At 53.0% G+C, this 24,371-nt stretch overlaps 7 protein-coding genes across 7 annotated transcripts; 2 read left to right on the plus strand and 5 right to left on the minus strand.

The window, feature by feature from the left end:
• Positions 1-382: 382 nt before the first annotated feature.
• BROUX77_000669 (uncharacterized protein) lies at positions 383-2,260 on the minus strand (the record flags this gene model as incomplete). Its single annotated transcript, XM_073751697.1, has 1 exon — positions 383-2,260. The coding sequence occupies one exon, from the start codon at positions 2,258-2,260 to the stop codon at positions 383-385; it is 1,878 nt and encodes a 625-aa protein (XP_073608906.1).
• Positions 2,261-3,208: 948 nt separating this feature from the next.
• BROUX77_000670 (uncharacterized protein) lies at positions 3,209-4,972 on the minus strand (the record flags this gene model as incomplete). The annotated part of the gene is made up of 3 exons (XM_073751709.1): positions 3,209-3,740; positions 3,808-4,401; positions 4,473-4,972. 3 exons carry the CDS (start codon positions 4,970-4,972, stop codon positions 3,209-3,211), a joined length of 1,626 nt encoding a protein of 541 aa, XP_073608907.1.
• A 1,402-nt stretch (positions 4,973-6,374) lies between these two features.
• BROUX77_000671 (uncharacterized protein) lies at positions 6,375-7,187 on the minus strand (the record flags this gene model as incomplete). The annotated part of the gene is made up of 1 exon (XM_073751720.1): positions 6,375-7,187. The coding sequence occupies one exon, from the start codon at positions 7,185-7,187 to the stop codon at positions 6,375-6,377; it is 813 nt and encodes a 270-aa protein (XP_073608908.1).
• Positions 7,188-9,908: 2,721 nt separating this feature from the next.
• On the minus strand, positions 9,909-11,485 carry BROUX77_000672 (uncharacterized protein; the record flags this gene model as incomplete). Its single annotated transcript, XM_073751731.1, has 2 exons — positions 9,909-10,798; positions 10,879-11,485. 2 exons carry the CDS (start codon positions 11,483-11,485, stop codon positions 9,909-9,911), a joined length of 1,497 nt encoding a protein of 498 aa, XP_073608909.1.
• A 1,779-nt stretch (positions 11,486-13,264) lies between these two features.
• On the minus strand, positions 13,265-14,701 carry BROUX77_000673 (uncharacterized protein; the record flags this gene model as incomplete). The annotated part of the gene is made up of 2 exons (XM_073751742.1): positions 13,265-14,064; positions 14,128-14,701. 2 exons carry the CDS (start codon positions 14,699-14,701, stop codon positions 13,265-13,267), a joined length of 1,374 nt encoding a protein of 457 aa, XP_073608910.1.
• A 2,154-nt stretch (positions 14,702-16,855) lies between these two features.
• On the plus strand, positions 16,856-18,493 carry BROUX77_000674 (uncharacterized protein; the record flags this gene model as incomplete). The annotated part of the gene is made up of 1 exon (XM_073751753.1): positions 16,856-18,493. The coding sequence occupies one exon, from the start codon at positions 16,856-16,858 to the stop codon at positions 18,491-18,493; it is 1,638 nt and encodes a 545-aa protein (XP_073608911.1).
• Positions 18,494-18,726: 233 nt separating this feature from the next.
• BROUX77_000675 (uncharacterized protein) lies at positions 18,727-22,235 on the plus strand (the record flags this gene model as incomplete). Its single annotated transcript, XM_073751764.1, has 2 exons — positions 18,727-22,068; positions 22,128-22,235. The coding sequence occupies 2 exons, from the start codon at positions 18,727-18,729 to the stop codon at positions 22,233-22,235; spliced, it is 3,450 nt and encodes a 1,149-aa protein (XP_073608912.1).
• Between the last annotated feature and the right edge of the window lie 2,136 nt (positions 22,236-24,371).

Here is a 24,371-nt window from a genome sequence, read left to right on the forward strand (position 1 = left end):
TCCTAGCCGAACCTGTCCCGGCATTGTAAAGGTTTACGATGCTGAATGTGCGCCCCCCGATTAGGACCTCCACAATGATGACATCCTGGTGTTCCTCTCTCATGTAGGCCTTTTGGAAGCGAAGCCCGTGTCTTTTTGTCGAAATGTATGTGGCTACTCGGGGTTTCGAGCGCCAGTTACCCTCCGGGACTATTACCTGATAGGAGGGGTGCCTAGGGAACGTTCTGTTCCCCGGGTCTGCGCTTGACGGGGCCTCTTGGAGGCAGACCACATCCACCTGGTCTTCATGCGCCTTATGTAGCAACGACTGTGCACAGGTCCAGGACCTTTGCACATTCGCAGAAATCATTTGCAATACTGTGTCGTTAGGGTGTCCTAACATTTACAGAAGTTCCTCGTCATTGTCGTCTACCTGCATTGAATCCCGTGTTTCAGGGGACTCGCTGGAGGTGGGCAGGGGGTAGGGTTGCAGCTGGGCGGCCTGTGATGGGGCGGTCGGTGGCTGGCTGGGCGCCGAGGAGGCAGGGGAGGGGGAAGCCTGGGAGCTTGAAGGGCTCTTCGTCTGTGACGACGGCCGGGCCGGGGGGGCCGAGGTGACGGCCGTGGAAGGCGCCTGGGAGGGCACTGGGGACGGGGCCTTGTCTCCCTGGGCGGCGGCTGCCGGGGTAGACGACTGCGTCTCGGTATCGGCCGGGCATTTGCGGTCAAAGTGGCGGACCCGGCAGCGTGTGCAGAACGGGAAACGCTCCAGGGTGTTGTCAGGGGAGACCATGTGCAGCTCTCCGAGTGTCGCTACGCGACGGGGAACCGCAGACGGGGCCACAAGGCCTTCGTGGAAGGCGATGTGGGCGCGGAAGGTGGGCACGCCCGCCTTGCCAACGTACTTCGACAGCGTGGCGCTGGCGGAGACGACTCCAAAGGCCTGTTCGATATCCTGACGGACATCGTCTAGGGTGACCCGGTGGAGCATCACGGCGCCAGGGGTCTTGGGGTCCTCGACCGTGATCGAGGTTGGCAGTCCGTGTACGATGTACTTGGACCAAGCGTCCCTCTTGTGGACCTTCTCCGCAGTCAGGTTGGCGCGGATGCGCTCAGCGTGGCTGAGGAATTTGCCGACGTCACGGACGGCTGTCAGGGCAAAGCCCGTCTTGGTGGCGGTGGCGGTGCCTGCGCCCTCGCCGCGGGGGATGCCCGCGTTGGCCTTCGTTACGATGTAAGCCGGCGAGAGCTTCCGGAGGGGGGAATCGGTGGGCACAACCACGAAGAGGCGGTTGTCGGCGGGGGTGGCCTTTTCAGGGACCACGCTGGCTTTGCCCTGTCTGGGCTTGGGGGCTCCGGCCGAGGGAGCCGCGGGCTGGGCAGCCTTGGACGCTTTTTTGCCCTTGCGGGCGACGGTGCTCCAGGATTCCTTATCCAAGGACTCGGTGGGCGCTGCGGGAGCGGCAGCAGGGGGGTCGCGGGCTGATGGTGCCTCTGACGGGGTCGATGGGCGGGCGGGGCGCTCGCGTTGCGGCGCCGGGGAGGGGGTCGTGTCGCGAGGGGCACGGTTGGGGGGAGGCTGGGGCGCGCCTGTCATGGCGTGCTGGAGGGTGTCTAGAAGACCCTGTTGCAGGAAGTCTAGAAGTTTGCGCGTCGACTCGTGCGCGCTGGCCTGCGGGGCCATTGCGGCCAGGCAGTTGTCGGCCATGGCCGAGAAAGTGTTCAACATCCTATCACGGGTTGCTGCTTCCGCGTCCTTCTGGTTGCGGAGGGCGTCAGCTAGAGCCTTTACGGGGCCGACGGGGAGCGAGATGGGGGCGTAGGCGGTCTCTTGGGGGAGGGGCGCGTCTTCGCTCCTGACGCGTTTTGCGCCTGTCGCGACGCGCGCGACGGAAGAGGGGAGCCCCTGAGGGGCCTGGCCGGCGAGGTTCGGCGAGAACGACGCGGAGGAGGGGACAGTGGTGGGCACGGGGGAGGGGTCGCTGGCGGGCGAGGTGGCCTGCGCATACGTCAATGACGGAGGCGCGGACGCGGGCGCGGCGGGCGCGGGCGCGTGGACGGACGCGATCATCTTAGGGATGACAGGACCTGTCGGGGGCGAAAATAAAGTAAAGTAGTTTGCAATAATGGTAGCTGTTAGCTTGGTCAAAATGTCGAAGGTGCCCTCTGAAAATGGATTGATTGTTGGCTGCGTCTGAGATATGTGGGGAAGTATGTAAAAATTCTTGTGTCTGGGCTTGGGGGCTCCGGCCGAGGGAGCCGTCCTGAAGAGTCCGTGCATGTGCAAGACCCAAAAAAAATAATTGCACGCCAAACCTCGATATCTTCGATGTGAGAACCTATTTAACGTGTCATCTTGGACAACCTCCGACTCGCGCGAAGGAGGGCATAAAAACAAGTCTCCCTCCCTTTGAGTTTTATACAAGGTGATGCCCCCACTCGGAGTCGAACCGAGGACCTTGTCATTACGAGTGACACGCGCTACCACTGCGCTATAAGGGCTGTTAACGATGTTGAACGTTATCGTCAAAGATTTGATAAAGGGTAAAGAAAGCCGGCTGGGGTGACACAAAGCTACATGGGGAAAGTAATGTGACACAGGGAAATGAAAATTCCAGGAAGAACATGACAAGCCAGTCCAGACGTTTGTAGGTTCGTGGATATGCATGGTGTGGCAGAATTAATCTGAGATTCAATGGAACTGAGGCGGTAGTTGAAGAAAGCTGAAGATGTAGACATGTTCTTGAGCCGCATGAAAATTCAAGTTGGCGGAAAACGTATCAGGAAAACCCTGCTATTGCTAAGGGTGGAGCAGCGAGGGAGCGGGTTGAATCCGTCGTATTGCTGGGAAATAACAGTAGGTAGACGTAAAAGAATAAAATTAAAATCAAAATTGGAGCGGGTTGAATGATCTCGTTAGTTTTGCTTCGTACTGTTTTCCTTGTCTACTCTATCCAGCCAGCGAGGACTGAGAGAAAGAACGAGGATCTCCACAGTGTTCTAGGCGGTTAGCATCTGTCTAGCCATGTTATGGAAATCTCCCGAGCGCATTGCGTGAAGCAAAACAGTTCAAATGAAACGGGAGTTAGGTGAGTTAATGCTACATGGCACATGACAGTATTTCTTTTATTGATAATATGGGATCATTTAATATCAAGCTGAAATGCAAATGGCAATATGGGACAGATCAACAGACGGGATGAGAGACAGACGGCACGACGAGATGAGACTACCAATGCGGTTGAACGGGAGGGGGGTGGTGAGCAAAGGCGTGGGGATTCCCATTCCGGATGTTAGTAACATCCCGAATTGCAGCCTCCACGTCCAACCCACCCACTGCCTCCGTAGGGTTGATTCCAGCCTGGCGGAAGCGGCACTGCACGGTATGACGCTGCAAGTCCCAGCCAGCAGCGCTCCAATCGCAAAGACAGTCCCAGCAGAACTCGTAGCGGCAGGCACTACATGTCATGTGGTAGCATCCGCCGTTCTTCTCGATGACTGCGTTGCATCGGGGACAGGCCTTGGTGTTGGTCTCTAGCCACTCGCCGGTGGCGTTGTCGACGCCCGAGTCAAACTGGGCGCAGGTCTGGCCGGGGTGCCATGGCCCGCGGTGCTGGAAGCACATGGCCTGGTTGCACCGCGCGCAGTGCACTTCGGTAGCCTGCGCGGGGTGGATTTGGCCGTGCTGGCAGGCGCCGCTGATGCACCACATGAAGTTGGGATCGTCGCTGTCCCGTGCCAGCGCAAGAAGGTTGTAGTAGCTGTGAGTTTGATGGAGTGTTAGTAGACTGAAAAGAACACTTAAAAGGAAGAGGGAAAACCACATACCGAGTTCTAACCTCTTGCGGAGCATATAACTCGATTTCAGCGAGCCGCAGAGTCCGCTCGCAGTTTTGCCCCGGGCAAGTGATGTTCCCCAGGGCGTTGTTGGCCCTGTCTCTGCTCTGGACCTGGATGTGCTGCGCCAGGCAGTCCTTGCAAAAGTCTAGCTGATGCTTGCACAGTTTCTGTAGGCGAAGCGGGAAGTTCAAGACTTTGAAGGCCGCAGAGCCGTTGCCGAGGGCGGTCCAGATCTCCTTCCAGCCCTCCCAATCGTCTCCCGTGTGCATGTCCCGCATCTCGTCCATGCAGATCCAGCACGACCGGGTCTCGGTCCGCTTGAGATAGCGCATCAAGATGGGCATGCGCACCTGGTGACCGTTGCGCCGGAACTTGTAGATTTTCACCGGCTCTACATCATCGGCGGCGAGGACGGAATGTTTGTCTAGCACCGTGGCATCCAGTCGACGGTGCTCTGGATCATGGGCGAATCCGAGATCGACGAGCTGCTGGTGGAAGCTCTTGATCTCGCTAAGTTCGGTGCTGGTAAGACGAGGAGTGATCATCTTTAGGGACCGACGGAGGAGCTTTATACGGTTGCATCTATAAGAAATCAGTCAGCGCTTGGTCTGCCCAAGACTCATCATGTGTGTAATGTGGAATGATTCTCTTACCTGTCGACGTACGACTTCATCCCGTCATATGGCGTATCATCAGCCAGAATTTCGTCAAACACGCGAGACCGGTAGCACTGTCTCGCTTCGTCTCTGTTTGCCCTGCACCTCAAAGGACACTTGAAGACCAGGGCCGGGGGGTCCAGCACTGTCCAGTGGTGATCGGAGTTGAAACGATGGAAGCCCTGCTTCACCGACCGCTGGACACAAGTCTTGCAGACCAGGGCATCACAGCACCGTGTCAGGGCTGGCATGAAGTTGTCAAAGCGAGCCCAGGCAGTAGGCCGTCGGTTAGTGTTGTACTGGATCAGGCCATCTGCCTGACAGGCCTCGCAGGCTTCGACCTGTAGCACCGATTCTGGGTCACCCGCTGGGGTTTCACTGGCGCTCACGATTGTCTGGCGGGCATCTGGATCAAGAGACAGTAAAGCAATCAGGTCCCTCTGGCTGACGTCGTCGGGACCCCAAATCTCAATGTGGCTCAAGTCTACGGAAACCATGTTGCTGGCTAGGGAAGAGTTTGGGAAAGAGTTTCGGGGCAGATTCGAAGCGTTAAAAAGTGGCAGTGGCTCTGGCTTGTTCTGCCTGTCAATTGACGTCGGCCGGGGCAACCAGGCTTGATAGCCGCCTTGGGTGTGATAGAAAGGAGAATATGAGTGTGGGTAGTTTTCGTGTTGGTAGTAGTCGTAGCAACCACTTTGCGACTGGTGATGTGACCGATTCTTTGTGGGGTGAGCAGTGGGAACTGTCTTCAAAGACTTGCTTTTGCTTTTGCTGTGAGTTGACAAATGTTGAGATCGTGAAGCTGTGTGTGATTTATTTCTGGAGCTTGTGAACATGCTAAAGTATTCCAAAATCCAGAGAACCGTTCTGCTTTTTTGGGGGTAAGCTAGCTTAACTTGCTCAAAGGCACTACTTGGCTTTAGTGACTGTGTGCCCTCCCGGCGATGATCTTTCCGGGACGATGATCCAGTGCTAGTCTTTCTGTGGCTTGTCTTGGAGCCCTTGTTACTTTTAGGCCGTTTCTTTTTATCTGTATGATGTAAGCCTAGGATCATGACTGGTAGAGATCAATGGGTAGACATACCTCGTTCTTTATTAGACGATTTTTGGTGAGGCATACGGGTACCTGACTGAGTTTGCCTGGACAATGTTGGAGCCCGGCGTTGGTCTGTTGTTTGTGGATGAAAAGAATGAAATGACGAATTGGTGAAATGAGGAGCGCGATGGTGAGGCTGTATTACTGGAGCCAACCGAGCACCGTATTCAGGCGACGACCTCATATCTGGTAGGCAACAATATCAAGCTGGGACCGGCCTGGACAAAGGATCACGACGAATAGTTGAAACTGCCTTGTGGAATAGGCAGACAGAATGAAGCACTGACACCCAAGCACTATCATCTAGGTACAACATAGACTTATATAAGAGAAGCTTTAGCACATCTTGGATAACTTGACTGCAGTGATCATCATATCACATCACAGCTTAGAAGCTATCAGATTCCCAACGAAACTGCGAGATATATCTATGTAAATGTATGCCAGGAACATTCGAATCAAATGGGAATTCCAGAATTCTTCTACACGCCAAGCCCACCAGGTATATGAGACATTTGAAAAAAAAAAAAAAAAAAAGAAGAAAATCATGTTCGCCAGTCCCCCTCCAAATCAGAAATGTCGATATCTGACCCTTGTATTTCATCCCTAGTCTACCCATTACGACAACTACTCTTCGTGCCCATTTCACAGGATTCGTTTAACTCGAGACTCTGTCCAATCATCAAAGCTCTATCATTAATTATTTTCTTTTTTGATTCTACACCATTAAAGTTACAATGACTACACATTAACGACACCGCGTCTCCCTGAGCCCTAGCGAGCCCGTACAAGAACCACCACCGTTACAGCGCTCTTTGAATGAAGCGGCTGATGCGGTCGTTAGACCGACTGGGGTCCCATTTCGCCTTCTGTCTCTTCTCCGCATCAATCTTCTCCACGTCGGTGTTCAACGGATCATCCCGCATCTCGACAAACGCCTCGTTGTTCTTAAAAGGCCACTTGCCGCGGCGGTAACGCATGGACATGGCCAGACTAAGACCGCCCAGCACCACAAAGCTGCCGACTCCGGCAGCCACAGGAATAGCCACTTTCATAGTGGCGTTGCTTGACGACGAAGAAGACGGCGCAATAGTGGGAGTCGACAGCGGAGTGGTTCCAGCGGTGACGGCAGCCAGCGGAATAGAGACAGGGTTCGTCGGGATCTGGTACGCGGCAGGGGTAGCAGCGCTTCTGAAGCTGGTTGATAGAGTAGAAGGCACGATGATGTTGTTGTAGATATTGTCAGACAGGTTTGTCGGCTTTGACTTGGGCAGAGGAGCCGTGGGATAAAGTGGCAGCGGCGTGGTTCTGGAGGGCTCGACAGTCGGCTCTGAGGTGGGTACTGCTGATGAGGATGAAGAAGCAGCTGAGGGCTCTGAAGCAGGAGTGGCTATTTTTTGGAGCAGAGGGGTTTCCACGGGCGTTTCAATAGGCGCTGATGTCGTGGTTGAGGTGGAAGACTCTTCAACCTTTTCGGCATTTTCGACATTTTTGGCGACGCCAGTAGACTCGGGCAGACCAGAGCTTGTGGTAGCGTCGATGTTGTCTTCGTAGTTATCGTCAGTGTTGAGGTCATCTCTGACCACAACCCGGTTGGCACTGCCCAGCAGAGACATGGTGATTGGGGATGAGAAGAGATGAAATAAAGAAAACAAAAGAAAACTAATGAATGGACGAGTAAAAGAAAGTGTTCGGAAATGATTCTCACTTTGAGCCAGTCAAAGGAAAAATGATACGATATGCAAAAAAAAGTAGAAACAGATAGAATAAACAAACCGAGGACCAGCCTGGTTGAAGTGAAAGGAATGGAATGGAATACAACAAAAAGGATAACAAGACAGACTAGAGATGAAAGAAAAGAACGAAGAAGAAGAATTCCAAAAAAAAGAGGGAACAAGAGAAACTAAATCATAAATACACAATCACCCCCCAGGAAACAAAAGAACCACCCATCAGACAACATGAGACAAGACAGGACGAGAACATGTCAAGACCAGCGTGAACTTGGAAAAAGAAATGGCTAAAATAGGCAGTTAGAGGTCAAAAATAAGACATGGGGGGACGCGGAAGCGGGCAAAGACCGGGGGGCAAGGAATTGTCTTGAAAATGAGGAAGTCTGTGCATCCGTTGGATTTGTAGGGTTGAGAGAAGCCGGCTTGGAACCATGGGCCATGGGAGCACTGGCCCCAGGGATAAGTGCTCGGAACCCTACCGTGTGTCGTCATCTAAACGCCTATGGAAGCCCAGACCCGGCATGTACTCGCTTTATTTCCGAGCACGTAGCCTGCTTTTCCGATTCGTCTTGCGCGTAGATGGGCGAGCAACGCGGCGGCTTCTCGTGGTAATCTCTCTTGATCTCGGCTCCATGCCACCCATGCGTGTGTGTGAGTATGCGAGACTCCATCGACTCAGCCCAGACAAGAGGCCGCTCTTGAATGCAGAGCCATTGAATCGCAGCCACAGCGGCGTTCTCCGTGTGGACTGCTTAGCAGCTTCTTGTGCCGCTGCATAATGCTGCAAAGCCTTGCTGTAGGCCTCTTTTCGTCTTCTTCCCGGGAAAAGTGACGTACGGCTTTGTTTCAACATGGTTTGATTGACTCTTGCTAGAACTCTACAAGGGGGGAAGTTAGCCTTAGGGACGAGGGAGGGTAACCATTGCTGAGGATGGGAGTACGTGTACAAGGAGTCGGGTATACTCTAAGCTGTTCTTGGACTGCGGAGGACTTATCCATGCACATTGCTACTAGGGAATTTACAGGAGACTCATAGACATTCAGTGTACTGTCTCTTAGAGCAAGAAAAGCTTAGAATACTGGGAAGAGCCCCCAAAAAAAGCCTAACGGATGCCCTTGTTTGCATGAGCAGTAATGACAACCAAGATGAAACCATAACCAGGTTTCAGATTGAACAAAGCGTGGACATGGGTTATTGTAGTTAGTTGTATGGGAGCCCGATTTGAGATCCACAGTCAACGTTAGATGTGCAAGTAGTTACAGAGCCGAATTCTCTGTGTTTCTAGGAATATCCCTGAGAGTTGTTCCTCTTGAGCACCCCAGCGAGCATCGGTGCCAGACAAATCGGGGCTTGAATTGAGATTCTTTATTGAACTGTCCAAATCCTGGCTTAGTTTCATTGTCCTTTTTTTTCTATTTTTTTTATTCATTACTCGCATGGAACCTGGTTTCATTGTCCTTGTTAGCCTGTCTACTCGCGAGGGAATATATAAATCCCAATATTGAACCACGAAATAAAAATGTGCCTCGTTTCGCAAAATTGAGGCACAAAAAAAGATCATGATTCTAAAAATGTATGTTGACAAGAACGAGATTCGAACTCGCGCGGATTGCTCCACTGCGAAGGTATCTTTTTCCGGAGGAATCAACCTGAACACAGCGCCTTAGACCGCTCGGCCATCTTGCCCGATGATTGCTGAATTTGGGTGCTGGTATCCCGGCTCTTGGAGGCACGGGTCCGGCCCGTGCCCCACAAAAACACGGTCCGTAAATTCCGGCAAAAATACATACAACACCGAGGATTCGCATGTGGTCACCCACCATACTACTGGTTCGGCGCTCTGCGGCTTGACTAAGGGGGAGCAGACGGGACCCCGTATTTTCCGCAGGCTATGGTCGTATGTGGAATATTGCGGTCAAAAAATCATTTATGAGGAAAACATTCACTTGGGCGGGAGCAAAAACAACTTCCACCTCACCTTCACACTAAGCAGACTCACGATATAATCATATAAAAAAAACATACAACACTGGGGATTCCCACGTGGTCACCCACCGTAGTACTAGTCCAGCGCTTTGTAGGTTAACTAAGGGAGAGCGGACGGGATCCCGTGCTTTCTACAAGCTATGGTCGTATGTGGAGGGGAGGGACGGTGTTTCTCTTCATAAGGAACCTGGAAGATTCCGTGGTGTCCTGGCACACGACGTTAAGATAGACAACAGCAACATTACACTGTGTCTAAGCAAGGACAGCTAGCTGGTGAAGGTGGAAGAAGGTGAAACAAAGGTTTGTCATCAACAAGTTGCTTTCAACGGGAGAAAGGCTAACCGGAGTAGCCATGGACTAGTGAAGGAATGCTTGAAGAAGAGAAGACTCATTTGTCTATGTCTATACCTACGTCTATATCTACGTCTATATCTATGTCTAATTTTCCGCACCTACAAGTTACCACAAGCATATGGGCTCCCCATGGGCCAGTAGCCATTTGAAAACCTGAAACTTCACTCACAATCTCACTCAACAAGTGTTATAACATTGATGCAAACTCACACCTTGAATCTCGGACTGCCACAAGAGAATCACTAATGGTATTCTTTGTGTAGTTACTCGTAGCAGTGATCCAGCCGAGGGACCTCGTCGCACCAGTTATCATTGCATCTAGTGTTGCACTCAACACCAGGCTCGACAAAGACACGGAAGGACTGGCCCTCCCAAGGAAGACGAATAGCAACCTCGGGGTCAAGCCCATCAGTTCTGAAGCCAGCGGCGCAAACGCAGCGGTATCCAATATGATCAGCGCCCTTGAAGATCCCAATGCAACTAGTACTTTGGTGGCACTTGTTCATGCCAGGCCAGGGCTTGCACTGGTCAATGCACGTGACAGGCTCCTCCTCATCGTCCTCGAAGTCCCTTTCCTTGTTCTTTCTGTCAGAGTTCTTTCCCTCGGACTCCGTGATTTTCTTATCCTTCACTTCCTTCTCATCATCATCGTCCCTCTTCTCAACCTGGGCCGTTCTGAGCTTACACTCAACCGTGCAGCTGTCGTTGTCGTCGTTGTTTCCATCGTCACACTCCTCGTCGGCCTCAACGATGCCGTTACCGCAGACACTCGTGCAGCTCTCGGGGTACAGGTTGCAGACACGCTGGGCATCAACAACCGAGGGGTAAACGGACAACGGAGGGAACACGACTCCATCTTTGGGCTCCAGGGGGTTGCCCTCGACAAGAGGAGATCCATAGGCGGCGAGGTCAATGTGCATAACAGAGTTGACATCGTACTCGCCTAGGGCCTCCATCTTCATACCGCCAAGGTCAAAGGGAACAAAGTTGCAGCCGTAGCCAGTGCAGGTGTCGGCTTCACAGTTTGCAGGCTCACATTCCAGATACTGCTTGGTCATGGGGTCGAACTTTTTGGTGCAACGGATGCGGTCGCAGAACAGGCCAAGGTGCTGGTTTCTATCGGGGCGCTGGTGCTCGTGAGCAAGACCCAGAACTGTTGTTGGAGGTTATGGTTAGCACTAGGGTTTAGCAGACATATTGTTAGATCAAGGGCAGGCGGAAGAAGACTCTTACGATGGCCAATCTGGTGAACATAGTCACGAACAGCCTCGGTTGCGCCCAGAAGTAAATAGTTAGCTTCGGGGTTGGTAGTGTGGCCAAAGCTGCTAGTGGTCAGGTTTCCTTCAACACTCTGGACCACCACAGGCCCAAGAGGACCGCTACCAATTCTGTAGCCCTCGTTGGTGAACCGCAGCCAGGGCAGCTTAGCCTTCCAGATGCGAATAGCCTCATTGAACATTTCGCTCCGCAGCTTTTCGCTCGCCTTGTCGTACCAGTAGTACTTGATCTCTCCACCAGTCCACAGGCTGTACTCGTTACTCTGGACAGAAATAGAGCGAGCCTCTTGACCAGGGCGCACAATAGCAGCATCCATGTTGACCTTGCTCCCATAAAGCTCGTCGCCGTTGATGACAACGTGACCCTCGTAGTCAAAGTATGCGACGCGACGGTGGGCATTCGATGAGGGTTTGCCAAACAAGGCCCAGGGGTTCAGGGGATATTTCATGTTGGTGGTCTCCGTCTTGTCATCATCAACTAGAAGACTGTCAAAACCATCTTGGCGGGCCATGACGGCCTCGGAAGCAACGGCAGCAGCAGCAAGAGCGTGAATCAACTGCATTTTGGTGGTTGGAAGAACAAGATGTAACTGAATATAAAGTGCTTTGTATGTTGATGCTAATGAATGCAAGAGATGCAGAAGAAAGAATGAGCGAAAATGAAAGATGCAGATGCAAATGCACAAGTGAGTGGTGGATGGAAGAGTCAGATGTGCTGTTGATGAAGAGGACATGGCCAACTATATATACCATCAACTCGACTTTCAAGCACCGTCAATATCTCGGGTTCTGGGTGGTGTCCTGCCATCTTCGGGTTCTTCCCCCAAGATCTATCGTGGTCTTGGCAGTGAGGAAGTACGATGAACACGACACCATCTGGCGATGAAGAAAGGCCCTTGTATGCCCTTATTCTGATCAGATCTTGTTGGCAACTAGATTATTCTGAGAGAGCTCTACCTGTGTCTTAGCCCAAGACCTCAACCCACCCCTCGCCGTACCATTTGGGTTCCAGTTCGGTGTCCGCCGATGCGTGTCTGTGCAATGATCCATGGCGTCACACATCATATGCTAGCTGGCATTGCCAGAGAAGAGCATTGACCACGCTAACAAGTAAAGATCCAGATCGATGGAGACGACAAGCCCGTAATTGTGTACCAGGGAACAAGAGTTCTATGTGTCTACAGCCCACAAGGAATAAGCGACCAATATTAGCCGAGATCGCGTGTACTTGACACTGAACCCTATTATTAGTTTGCAGTCTCGTATGTGCAAGTGTCCCTCCTACATTACATGCCAGACATCCCATGATGTTACGCCCCCATGAGCCGTTGGCCCAGGCCACACTACGTATGTGTGCTTTCGATTTGCCTGTCTTTCGTTGCCAGCACTACGTAGGTAAATACCTGAAGGTGTCTGTCTTCATCTATCTGTGCCACGTTAGAGTCTTCTATGAGATCGAGCGAACAAGCAAGGTCCTTTGAAAAGAAGTCCATGTTTGCTTTATGTTCTAGCGCAAGCGCATATTCCACAAGCGCGATAATTCTAGTTTGGCTGCTTCTGTAGTCGCGCTTGGTGCGTCGCTCCGATTTTGTATGCAGCCCAATATTTATATCTGCGATGAACCATCTTGTCTCAGGATATCTGCGCCGTACATTCCTTGATGTGATTCTAGAAGCCTGCAACGTTTAGACTGCACAGAACCTTGCCATTTCTGTAGCTCTCCACTCAAATATCCAAGTTTGTTCTTATAATGATGTCCAGTCGTCCGCCCGTCATTCGTCCGAAACTAGATCTTTCTCTTCATTCACCACATCCCTCCCTGCGCATGCTAGAAACCATTACCTAAACCGCCAAAAGCCTACAGTCGTCCGCCCATCATTCGTCCGGCTGGTATATCTTATTTCTCATCGAAGCCCTTCCTATGCATACTAGAATCTCTCCCCAAAATTTCTACAGTCCCAAGCATTTGGCACCAGGCTAATTACTGCCCCATGATTACAATTCCAAAGCAAAGACTACATGAGAGTCAAATGTCGTAATACGCTTTTGTTTCATGAATGGACAGTAGCTGCTTCGAATTGCTTCTTCAAATCTCGGGAATGATATCGTCGTCTTGAAAGTCTTCCGTGTTACTCAGATATCAATTACACTCTCCTGTTTTACGTACGTGTAACCTCACATCACAGACAGCCAAAAGTTCAACAACATACTACACCAAAGATCCGCATGCGGTCATTGTGGTCACCCACCATACACCTGACTTGGCGTGACTTTATTGAACGTGACTAATCTACAGTATATAGAAGCGAGCTCTATCCTAACCTCAAACTACACCCCTTCTATTAGGGCGACAGCGTTCTAGCTGGAACTGAACCTGTTCCCGGGCTAGTGGAAAAGGAGGCCAGTAAGAGGACGGAAGTCGGATTCAGAGGCACAGGTACCGCGCTTGCCAGGGGCACAAGAGTCCCTCGGATATCACCCGAAGGCCCGGGGGACATCACCGTCATCGCGATTGAATCGCTTAGTGGCGTTGACGAGTTCGTGAAATAGCCCGGGAATGCCAGCGACGTCGGTAGCGAAGTTTCCTCGCTCTTTGCCTCCACAGCCCCGCTTGGACCCTTCGATACCGTGAAGAACTCTGGGTTCTTCCACGTTGTCCGGGGGTAAGATGGTCGTGTAGCCATCGCGGTGACTGTGGGTCTGTGGTGCGCAGACTCCCGGCTGGTCTCATCCCCCAAGTTTCCCGCCAAGTTCCCGCTGCGACGTACTTTGGATCCCGCAGATCCATTGAGCCCCAAGAATCTGTTGTCATCCACATGAGGTCGATCCTCAAGAAATGCTGCAGGAACCGGCGTCGATGTGTTGTCGGTAGCCAGCCGGGGGCCAAATAGGCGGTCTTGAACAAAGCCCGAGACCGCCGACGTGATTGTGCTGTCGCCAAAGTAGCCGCGGGTCACATCCAGTGTACGTCCAGAGTCGCAAAACGCGTCGCCGGAGTTGCAGATGGATAGAGTGCGGTCGACATTGGCCATGCAGATCGCGAGCGACGGGCGGACCATGCGGCCGCTACCAGAAGCAGAACCAGTGTTCCACGGAGCACTCGCATCGTGGCTTCGGTCACTGAACCGGACATCGGCAAAAACTACAGCAAGACGTAGTTAGCAAGAAGAAGTCGCACATTATCTCATCATCCCGAAAGACTTACCATGGCGCCGGAACACCTGCTGATCTATCAGCGGCGCCGCCATCTCATGTCCAGGCTCCGTGAACTGAATCGGCGCTGGCCCACACGACAGACCCGACACCGCTGTCGCCCCTGTTCCCTGACTGAGCAGGGCGATCTCGGCTCGGGGGTTGGCCCCAATAATGCGCTGGAGCCCTTGGACAAGCTCAAGCGTGACATCACCGATCGCCACGAAATCAAGCTTGTCGAATTCTTCGTTGTCGTCCAGGCCAAGGATGCCACGATCTTGGGCTGAAAGGGTGGTAAAGTTTGTGCATCTAACCTGGGTAACTAGGGCGCTGTGTCCAGACGGGACAGTAGCGCGGGCGATGGACGCTAGACCGCGGAGACTCTCATGCTGGTCGAGTCGGTCCGGCACCAGCACAAAGATTTTGTCAGCCTCAGCGATATCAGCCACTGCCACGCTGCTAACCGTCTTTATTGCGCCAAAACGCACCCAAGAATACGCGTCTTGCGACGCCGCGCGGAGGACATGAAGTCCGTCGAATGTGCCAGAAATGGCGCTCTTGATGCCAGTTGTAATAGAAGAAGACATGTTGGGAACGTAGAGGTGGAAAATAATGGGATATCAAAAGTGAGCAAGTTAGAAAAAGACGAGACGTTGTGTCAATGTAATCCATGAAACTGGGGTTGTTTTGAGGAAGAGTGGTGTTAGAAAGCCACCTCCGAGACAGCGGATTCAACGGCTCTTTATAGGTTTTTGGTTACGTGGGAGATTCGGTCTTCGAAAAGCTTTCCTCTTTGCTTTGAGCCGGGAACTTCTGTTGCCACAGCCTTTTTTGTCAATTTCGGCATCGTGAAAGTGTGCTTGACGTCAAGTTCCACGGCGCTAGTCCGGGCCATATCAAGAAAGGCCATCGAACTATACGCCACCCGCGCTTGTTTTCCAACATTCCAGAGCGGCTAATATCAAACCAGCTAGATTCGAAGCAGTGATATCATGAATTCGTGGGAAATCAAGTCTCAAACTGCCAGTGACAGACGGCGTTGGTGACGGTGGCCAAATACCCGGCAGGTAGATTCCACACCGCCAGTTTCAATGAGGACTGGACCACTTCAAATTGGCGATAGTGCAGTAGAACGGCGTTCGGCTTGCTTTGCCACTGGCGCGAACAGTTTGGCTTGGCTGTATTTGACGTGATTAAACTACATGGAGAGCATTACACGACCCGCCGTGAGGCGAACACGGGCTCTCGGGCCTGTCAAACATGAAGCACTTCACCTCGAAAACAACTACGCCAACATCGGCCCAACATCGGCCCAGCCGCGCCCGGCAGCCCCCAAACGAACGCCGCAAAAAAAATAAAAATAAAAATAAAAATAAAAATAAAAATAAAGAGAAAACCCATCATCATCCGCTCCCACCTCTCTCCCGGAGAGAGGCGGTGGCAAAAAGAGATGTTGACAAGAACGAGATTCGAACTCGCGCGGATTGCTCCACTGCGAAGGTCTTCCGGAGGAGTTAACCTGAACACAGCGCCTTAGACCGCTCGGCCATCTTGCCCGGTGATTGTTGATATTCGGAGTGACATCCGGTCATAAAATTCCTCCGCCCTCACGGCTCGCCACCCCGTCGTTTGATTTCATTAATTTGTGCAACTAGATGTCAAATACACTCAAGTCAAGACTGTAAGCCAGCCACCCAGACCCTATGATCTGAAGGCACTAGTGCAAGATACCCTGTCATCGGTGCTGTCATCAAGCATTCCGCCGGGTTCAACGAGAGCCGGTCCTCGTCAAAGGTTTCAGATGCCGAGACCCCCGCCGAGTCAATGTGAATTGAGGTTTGACAGACCAAACGACCCACACAAATCTAAAGCTCGATAACGAGATGGCCCCATTTAATCCCCGGCAGGCCCAGAGCCATCTTTGCTGCTCACATAGACCATGACGGCTTTGCGGAATTCCATGTCCGATTAGAGCGTAAGAAAGCCGCGATGAACCGTATCACCCGGCGCTTTTCGCCCTGTTTTCGGTAGTTGGTTAATGTTGATATACTACTGTCCCACAGCAAAATGACCGCCTTCTGTATCCTTGTTTTTTTTTTTTTCCTTTTTTTTCGCCAGCCCATTTGAGGCCTGACGAGCTCTCTACCCCCAACAACCACCAGTACAATCCGATATGGTCTAGGGGCTAGGATATCTCGCTCTCACCGAGAAGGCCGGGGTTCGATTCCCCGTATCGGAGATACTCAAACAACGGTTGTTCTGTTTGAACCCTTCCGGGCACACGGGATCCGGCTCCACTTTTATTCCATTTTTTTCGTTTTTGGGTCTGGGAAAAGTGGAGCGACTGCCGGGGACAGCGAAAAAGAAAAGAAAAAAAAAAAATTTACTTCGCAATGAAAATGAGAAGACAACTTCGGCCGCCTTCACGACGGGCTTCCGGAGAACTTGGCACCTCCGTTCACCGAACCCTCGGAAGGGCCCGAAAATTGATGATCACGATGGGATTCGAACCCACAATCTTTTGATTCGTAGTCAAACGCCTTGCCCTTGGGCCACGCGACCTTCTTTTATTGATGACGGATACAGCAAATGTTCGGTCACATAAAGGAAGTGGGGTCGGACCGGCCCCACTGCAAAAAAAAACTTCCCTCCTACAACTCCAGGAAAAGGAGGTAACCCTAAGCAACCCTCGAACTCACCACACAAACGAAGACAACAACGACGGCGACATCGACGCGAAGATGTCTAGCCAACAGAGGCAGGCTTTCGAGAAGCAAAGCCGTATGCTTGAAAGTCGACGAAAAGTCGTCGAGGATCTTATACTCCCGCTGCTAGAGGCATTCGAAGCCAAATGCGCGGAGTACAAGGACGAACTGAACGCGTCCGCGATCGACACAACACTGAACACCATCGAGACCATGACCGCCACACTCATGGTCACCCTTCTCAACGGGTCGCCCCCCGCTGACGCCACCGCCACCCGGACTGAGACGACAAATGACACCAACAAGACGAAGGCCGGATCTACCCAGGCTCAGAAGACGAAGCCGGCCGACCAGCGGGCCCCCCCGACGCGACAAGAGGCGCCCGAACCGAAGGCAACGTATGCAGGAGTTGCCGGCAACGCAGTAGCCCAACCCGCTACTACGAAGGCTGCCCAGCAAGGTGGCCAACCCTCCAACGAGCCCAAGCAGTCGGGTGAGTGGGAGGCCGTCTCTAGCAAGAGACAGAAGAAGAGAAAGAGAGCTGCCGCCAAAAGCTCCGAAACCCCCAGCCCTGAGAAACGCGTCTCCAAGCCGGAAGCGCGCCAGGATGACCGAATCTTCGTCCGCTTGGTCAGCGGATCCGACAAACGTGAAGCAGACAGCTTCATTGTAACGAACCAGCTGCGCGCACTGAGTGACAGCATCAAAGGGGCGCTACTTGGCGCCTATCACATTAGGACTGGCTTTGCCCTAAAGCCGCGCAACGCGGAGGGCCGCACTGCACTCCTGGAGCAGTCAGAAGCCATTAAGGAATGGTTCGGTCCCGGCACTACTATCGACAAGGCGTCCGTGTGTGACGCCTACATAGTTGGGCCTGTAAACAGATACATCAGCCTGGGCAGTGCTGGTAGCGCTGAAGTCACACCCGACATGATTGCGGAGTGCTTCGAGGCGGCCACCAAAGCCACCCCCGAACACGTCAGCCCAAGCTACAAGGGCAACGAAGCGACCTTCGTGGTCAAAATCCCAGCCGAGGGTACAAAGGTCCCTAGACAAATTAGGATGGGATCCAGACTTATTCTCACCCGCCTTCTGCTAGAGAGGCCCAAGGCGCACAAGCAGTGCACCAAGTGCTATGCTTGGCACAATGAGAAGCTCTGCGCGAGAGCCCAGCTGTGCAGACACTGCGGCTCTAGCGAACACGCAAGCGATGAACACCCCACTTGCTGCACCGTGCCACACGAATGCGTGTCTAAGTGCATAATTTGCCGAGGCCCACACCCGGCAGACGACCCGGAATGCCCTCTCCGAAACAGAAACCTTAGCGCGCAGGAGAAGCGAGAAACCCGCACAGCGCAGCAGGAGAAGTACGTGGGAGTCCGCAATGAAAAGTGCGGGAAAATCCCCAGATCTCAGGGAATCACAGAGCTAGAAACCTTAACAGACCCACCAGCCGCGAGACAGGAGACTAGCGTGGCGGTAGAGGACCTGACTTCCCAGGAGCCTCCGGCCGCCCAGCCCCACCTCCCAGCCCCGGAGGCCCCAGACGTGGAGACACAGGGTTCGGAGCAGGACACGCCAAGGACGCGCGCCTCAAGAGAGCCCAGTAGTGCCCCCAAGCCAATCCGCACTAGCAAGCGGACCGCCAATCGACCCAAGCCCAGTGATAACTAATGTATAGTACAAACACACAAGGAATCAACGGGCTGAAAATATTTCAGTTCAATGCTCATCGTGGTTACAACAACCACATTGCCGCCATTCAGACGGCAATAGCAGTAAAAGCGGACATAGTTTGCGTCCAAGAACCATACATTGGGAGAGATTTAGCAGAAGCGAAGACGGTTTACGTTGGATACTACCGCACCTATGCACCATGCGCGAAGTGGGTAGAGCGTCCAAGAACGATGACGTACGTCCGAAAGGACCTAGTCTCAGAGCAAGTCACGACAGCCGACAACATGGGACATCGTGACATGGTGATTGTGCGCCTGAGCCAAGGGACCATGATTGCCAACATATACAACCCAAACCCGGGAGACGATCAACGCTGGATAGCCGCCGCTAAAACACAGGAAATCGTGCGGGGGCAGAAAGCAATACTGTGCGGAGACTGGAACACACACTCACCCATGTGGGATAGTGAATCCAACGAGTCCTCCGACAGTGACAAACTGGTAGATTGGGTTGAGGAGTCGGGGGCCGTCCTCTTGAACGTCCCAGACATCGCAACCTGTCATGCCAACCCAGCATCCCCCTCGGTGATAGACTTGTCATTCGCCACGGTGGAGCTCAACACAGGACACCTCTGCACCACGGAAGTACGCAGTGATCTCGACTGCGGGAGCGACCATGAGGTGTTGATCACGACGGTCACTGGAGCCCCCGCTCAAAGATCCGGTCGCACGGCAAGGTACAAGATGGACCAGATGGACAAAGAAAGGTTTCTGAAGCTGTGCGCAGAAGAAGCCGCTGGCCTCTCAATACATCAAATGACAACTCCAGAGGAGATCGACCTAGGAGCCAGGAGGATCGGAGAAGCTATGACCCGGGCTCTGGATAGGTCCACCCCCAAGACTGTTGGCAAGGGGACTGGAAAACGATGGTGGAACAGTGACTGTGACTCTGCAGTCCGAGAGTTACGCCGAGCGAAAGTTGCGTGGCTGGCACACCGGGGAAACGATGTGTTCGAGCTGTACAAGGCCAAGCGTAAGATTTTCCACGCAGAAGTGCGCAAGGCCAAGAAGGAAATGTGGAAGCGGAACATCGAGGCCATCCAGGAACCGGGTGACGTCTTCAAGGCACTGAGATGGACGCGGGCTGCGGCCACGTACAGCATGCCTCCTCTGGCTTCAGGGAGCAGAACGGCGTCCACGACAACCGAAAAGGCGCTGCTCCTCCTAGACACTCATACACAAGCCGAAGAGTTAGAAGAAGAAGCAACCGAAAACTTGAGCAACCGACGAGATAGGGCAGCACGAGAACTTGGTGAAGTGACCGAAGAGGAAGTCCGCACCGCGCTCTTCCGACCGGGCAACACAGCGCCAGGTACAGACGGCATCCCTAACAGCGCCTGGAAGACCGCATGGAAAGTTCTGGGTCCACACTTGACGGCACTGTTCCGAGACTGTCTGGAGGTTGGTTGGCATCCGAAATCCTTCAAGACAGCCGTTCTGGTAGTCATCCCGAAACCAGGGCGAGATAAATCGCTCCCAAGAAGCTACAGGCTCATCTCACTCCTCTCGACGTTGGGAAAGGGTCTGGAAAGACTGGTGGCACGTCGCCTGGCGGTCCAAGCAGTTGAACTCAAGATCATCCCCCGCGCCTACGCTAGCGCAGTGCCACGGCGCGCGGCTGCGGACCTGACACTAGCTCTGGCGGACAAGATAAAAGGGAGGTCAAGGTACAAAGAGACAACCACTTTCGCCACATACGACATTAAGGGTGCGTTTGACGCCGTGAAGCGAAGACAAATGGTCCGCCGGCTCAGGCAGCAAGGGTGGCCAACGAAGCTGATCAGGTGGGTCGAATCTTTCCTGACCGGGCGAGAGGTCTCTCTGTCCATAGAAGGAGGGGAAGCGGTCACTAGGAAAGTAGGAGGCAGTCTGCCTCAAGGCTCCCCGGTGTCCCCCATCCTCTACATGCTATATATGGCGGACTTGCACAGCACGTGCATGGGACTTGGATACGCAGATGACGGCCTGCTCGCGGTATCGTCAAGAAATGCAAAGACAAACAATCTCTCTATCACCGAACTTCTGTCCAAGGTCGATAGGTGGTGCAGAGAAAACGAACTCGAGCTAGACTGGGACAAGACAGGACTGCTACACTGTCGGCCTGGTGGCTGCTCAGCCAAGAACACCGTCGAGCTTCCGAATGGCAACATCCTGAAGCCGTCAAAGTCCTTGAGATGGCTTGGCGTGTGGTGGGACTCTGCTTTCAACTTCGCGGAGCACGCAAAACAGGTCACGGCCAAGGCCAAGAGAACTACCAACGCCCTTCGCGCACTTGCTGGAGTGTACCATGGCACCCCGGTGAAGAGCCTGCTACATGTGGTGAGGAGCTGCGTGCTCCCGCAACTGACATATGCGTCATCCACGTGGTCTCCCTTCATGCATAAAACCAGAGGGACTCAGAGATTGGAACTGGCACTGAGAGCTGCCCTTAGAGCTGCCCTGCCAGTCTATTGCACGACGCCCATCAAGCTACTGCACATCTTTTCCGCGGTGCCGACCATGGAGATGCTGCTCAGAGACTATGAGAGGGCTGCTGCCATCCGCGCGTCTACGGTAGACAACTACCACCCTTTGTACATCACAGAGCTAGGTGGTCACATAGACGAGTACAAGAAGATGCTTCCGAATCCTATACACGAGTCCGAGAAACTTCTTCCAGAAGAGAAGGGCCCACCGGAGCCCCTGCCCCCGCAGCTGGACAAAGAGGAGGCTGCTGAGCAGCACCAAAGAGAAGTCGCCGAGTCAAACCCAAACACTGTATGGGCCTACTCAGATGGCTCGCGCGACGAGAACGGCAGAACAGGAGCAGGCTGGGCGATCTTCTGCGGAGGCACCAAGCTTTGCGAAGGGTTTGGGTCCTGTGGTACCCTGCGAGAAGTTGCGGATGCCGAGGCTGTCGCTGCCGTCAACGCGGTCCGAGCAGTTGTCGAAAATGCTCCTCCGGAGGCGGGTAGCCTGTACCTGTGCCTCGATAACCTGGGCGTAGCGCAACGCATCGCCTGCAGATCCAAAAAGAATGGCACATCCCAAGGAGAGGTTGATGAGATCCGCCGGTTGCTTCACGACTGGAAGGGAGGCACCGAGCACTTGTCACTGGATGCAGCGGTTGGCGCTGTTAGATGGGTCCCGGGCCACACCAACGTCCCTGGAAACGAGCTCGTCGACGGGCTGGCAAAGAGAGGATGTGAGAGCGAGGTCCTGCTTGTCAGGCCTGGAGGCATGTCCCTTGCGTCAGCACGCAGATGGAAGAAGTTGCAGCTGAACGCCGAGTTCAAGGCGTGGACCGAGAGTTGCGAGCCTAGAAGCCACATTGGGGCTCGCTTCGAGTCGACAAACGCCTACAAGGTTGACTGGCTTAAGGGCCAACACAGATCCACCATCGCTCGCATCCTGACTGCCCGAGCGGGCCATGGCGACTTCGCGGAGTATCATGACCGGTTCGACCACACAGAGGCCGAGAAGAACTGCCCGCTTTGCCAGCAGCCAAAGGAACCCTTCCACCCTTGGTCCTGTGTGAGCAACAAGCGACGACTGCGGAAGAACTTTGTCAAAAAGCTACTCCGCAAAAACAGCTCATGCAAGTATCTTGCAAAGAGATTGGAGGTGAAATGGCGCCATTACAGAGCGCACGCACCGAGAGAGGCGACCCCATCAACGGGCGCAACAATTTCAGAGGATGAACGAGCGAGGGGGAGCGGGGGGAGGTGATGAGAGTGGTTTTGTTTTTTGCTGTGTTTCTGCGTGTTTTGTGTTCTTTCATTTTCTTTGCTATTCCCTTTTTTTTTTTTTTTTTTTTTTTTTTTTTTTTTTTTTTTACTTGTTTTCTTTTGCTCATAGCGGAGTGTGGACCACTGGTTCTTCGGGGCTTGGGGATGGTGCGCCATCCCGAACACACAGAAACGATGGGCGTGTCGAGCGGAGGACTTTAAACTTCCGTCCGGTAACCAATCCGGCGTCGTGTGATCTTAGTGATTTTGGTAGACGATAAATATAGTCAAGTCAAGTCAAGTCAAGTCAAGCCGGCCCCACTGCCCCCAACCTTCCCTCCTACAACCCTCGGGGGGGTACCTTTGAGGTCGGCCTCCCCCCCCCCTCGAGCCTATGCTGAGGGTCTCATGAGGACAGCAACACGATCCCAATGCTGCTGCCATTCTCGTCTCTTCAACATGACAACGAGCTGCGAAGCCAGAGTCCGCTTTCTCCCAACTTTGAGGGATTTCCTCGCCGTCGACTCGCCCCCTTTTCACGACACCCTCCTCGCGATCGCCGGCCCTTCATCGCCGCCACACCCAACAACTCGTGGATCCATCTTCGCAACTCGGGACTGTCCCTTTGAAGGTTCAGACAGTCCACCTTCGTCTTTTCCTTTTCCTTTGTCTTTCCTTTGTCCTGCTGTGGCACTCGGGGACTACATCGGGCCTCAGCCATGGTTCGGTGCGGCGGCCACTTCGAAAAGCGGAAGGATACGCTCCTAGCCTCCGGAGGCTCACCTGGTATGGTTTTTCACCCGCTCAACGACTCGGGTTTTCCCATGCCACGCTGGTTGTGATGGTCAACTTTGTGTCTGGCCACGTTTCTCGGTCGAACGAATGTTGGTGGGGATGGTCAACTCTTTGTGGGGGTTAGGGTTTATTTGGGGAAAATGTTTTTTTTTCTTTTCTTTTTCTTTTGTACTTGTGTTTCTTGCTGCTCATAGCGGAGTGTGGACCACTGGTTCTTCGGGGCTTGGGGATGGTGCGCCATCCCGAACACACAGAAACTATGCGGCGTGTCGAGCGGAGGACTTTAAATTTCCGTCCGGTAACCAATCCGGCGTCGTTTGATCTTAGTGATTTTGGTAGACGTTAAACATAGTCAAGTCAAGCCCCACTCCGCTCAAAGTGGGTCCCTGAGAACAGAAACGTCCCGGGAAATCACCAGGCAGACCAAATCAAAAAGCCACACCCCAAGAAACAGCCTGGCCCAATCCGTTGTGAACTCTGATAGTACTATCAAGATGGCCCAAGCGCTGTTTCCCAGCTGTGATTGATGGATAATCAAAAAGCACAGGCAGGGCAGGGCGAAAGCTGGAGGCGCAGTAACATAGAAAGCTACGGCCGGAAAGCAGAACCGGGTTAGCATGGGCAGAGCCCCCGCGGCAGGGTCGGAGCACGGAGACTTAGACAGGTACCACATCCGCTTGGATCATGACGCCCCGCCGGATTGTGAAAGGCGCTGGGTGGAGAAGGATGGTTCACATGTCTCGACTGACAAGGCCCTGCAAAAGAGATGAAGGGGAATAGTGCACCAGCCCAAACGCACATAAACTATGCGGCTTGCCGAGCGGAGGGCTTCAAATATTTATCCGTTAACCAATGACTACTTGGTTACAAAATTGCGTGATCCAAGTGATGTATGGGGGCGCTAGCGATAGTGATAGGGGCACAATGTATAGTTACGGCAGTTAAAAGTTGCAAAGTTGATACCTAATGACTTTCCATCTAAGCTTTGTGTACATGAGCAACGAGATCTTTTCATAACTAAGACTTGTAGAGCTCAGCTTACTCAACTTCCATCCAAGTCTAGGTTTTTTGTTGCAGAACATCAAAATATCCAAAAGAAATTCTGGACCTCAAAAACACAACCCCAGTTAGATCGTTCTGCTCTCACTTGCGCCACTCCATGATTGACAAGACTCCGAACATCATGTACTACCTCACTATCGTATATAGATGTACAGATACCGAATAGCAAGGTTGATTGTAGTATCAAGGGCAGATAGTGGTCTCGATGACTGGTTATGTGGCGTTGTCTCGGAATCAGTTTCAAGATTAGCA

Source organism: Berkeleyomyces rouxiae (genome assembly GCF_048999995.1).
Source record: "Berkeleyomyces rouxiae strain 22BRR77 chromosome Unknown BrBRR77_ptg000001l, whole genome shotgun sequence".
Lineage (NCBI taxonomy): Eukaryota > Fungi > Ascomycota > Sordariomycetes > Microascales > Ceratocystidaceae > Berkeleyomyces > Berkeleyomyces rouxiae.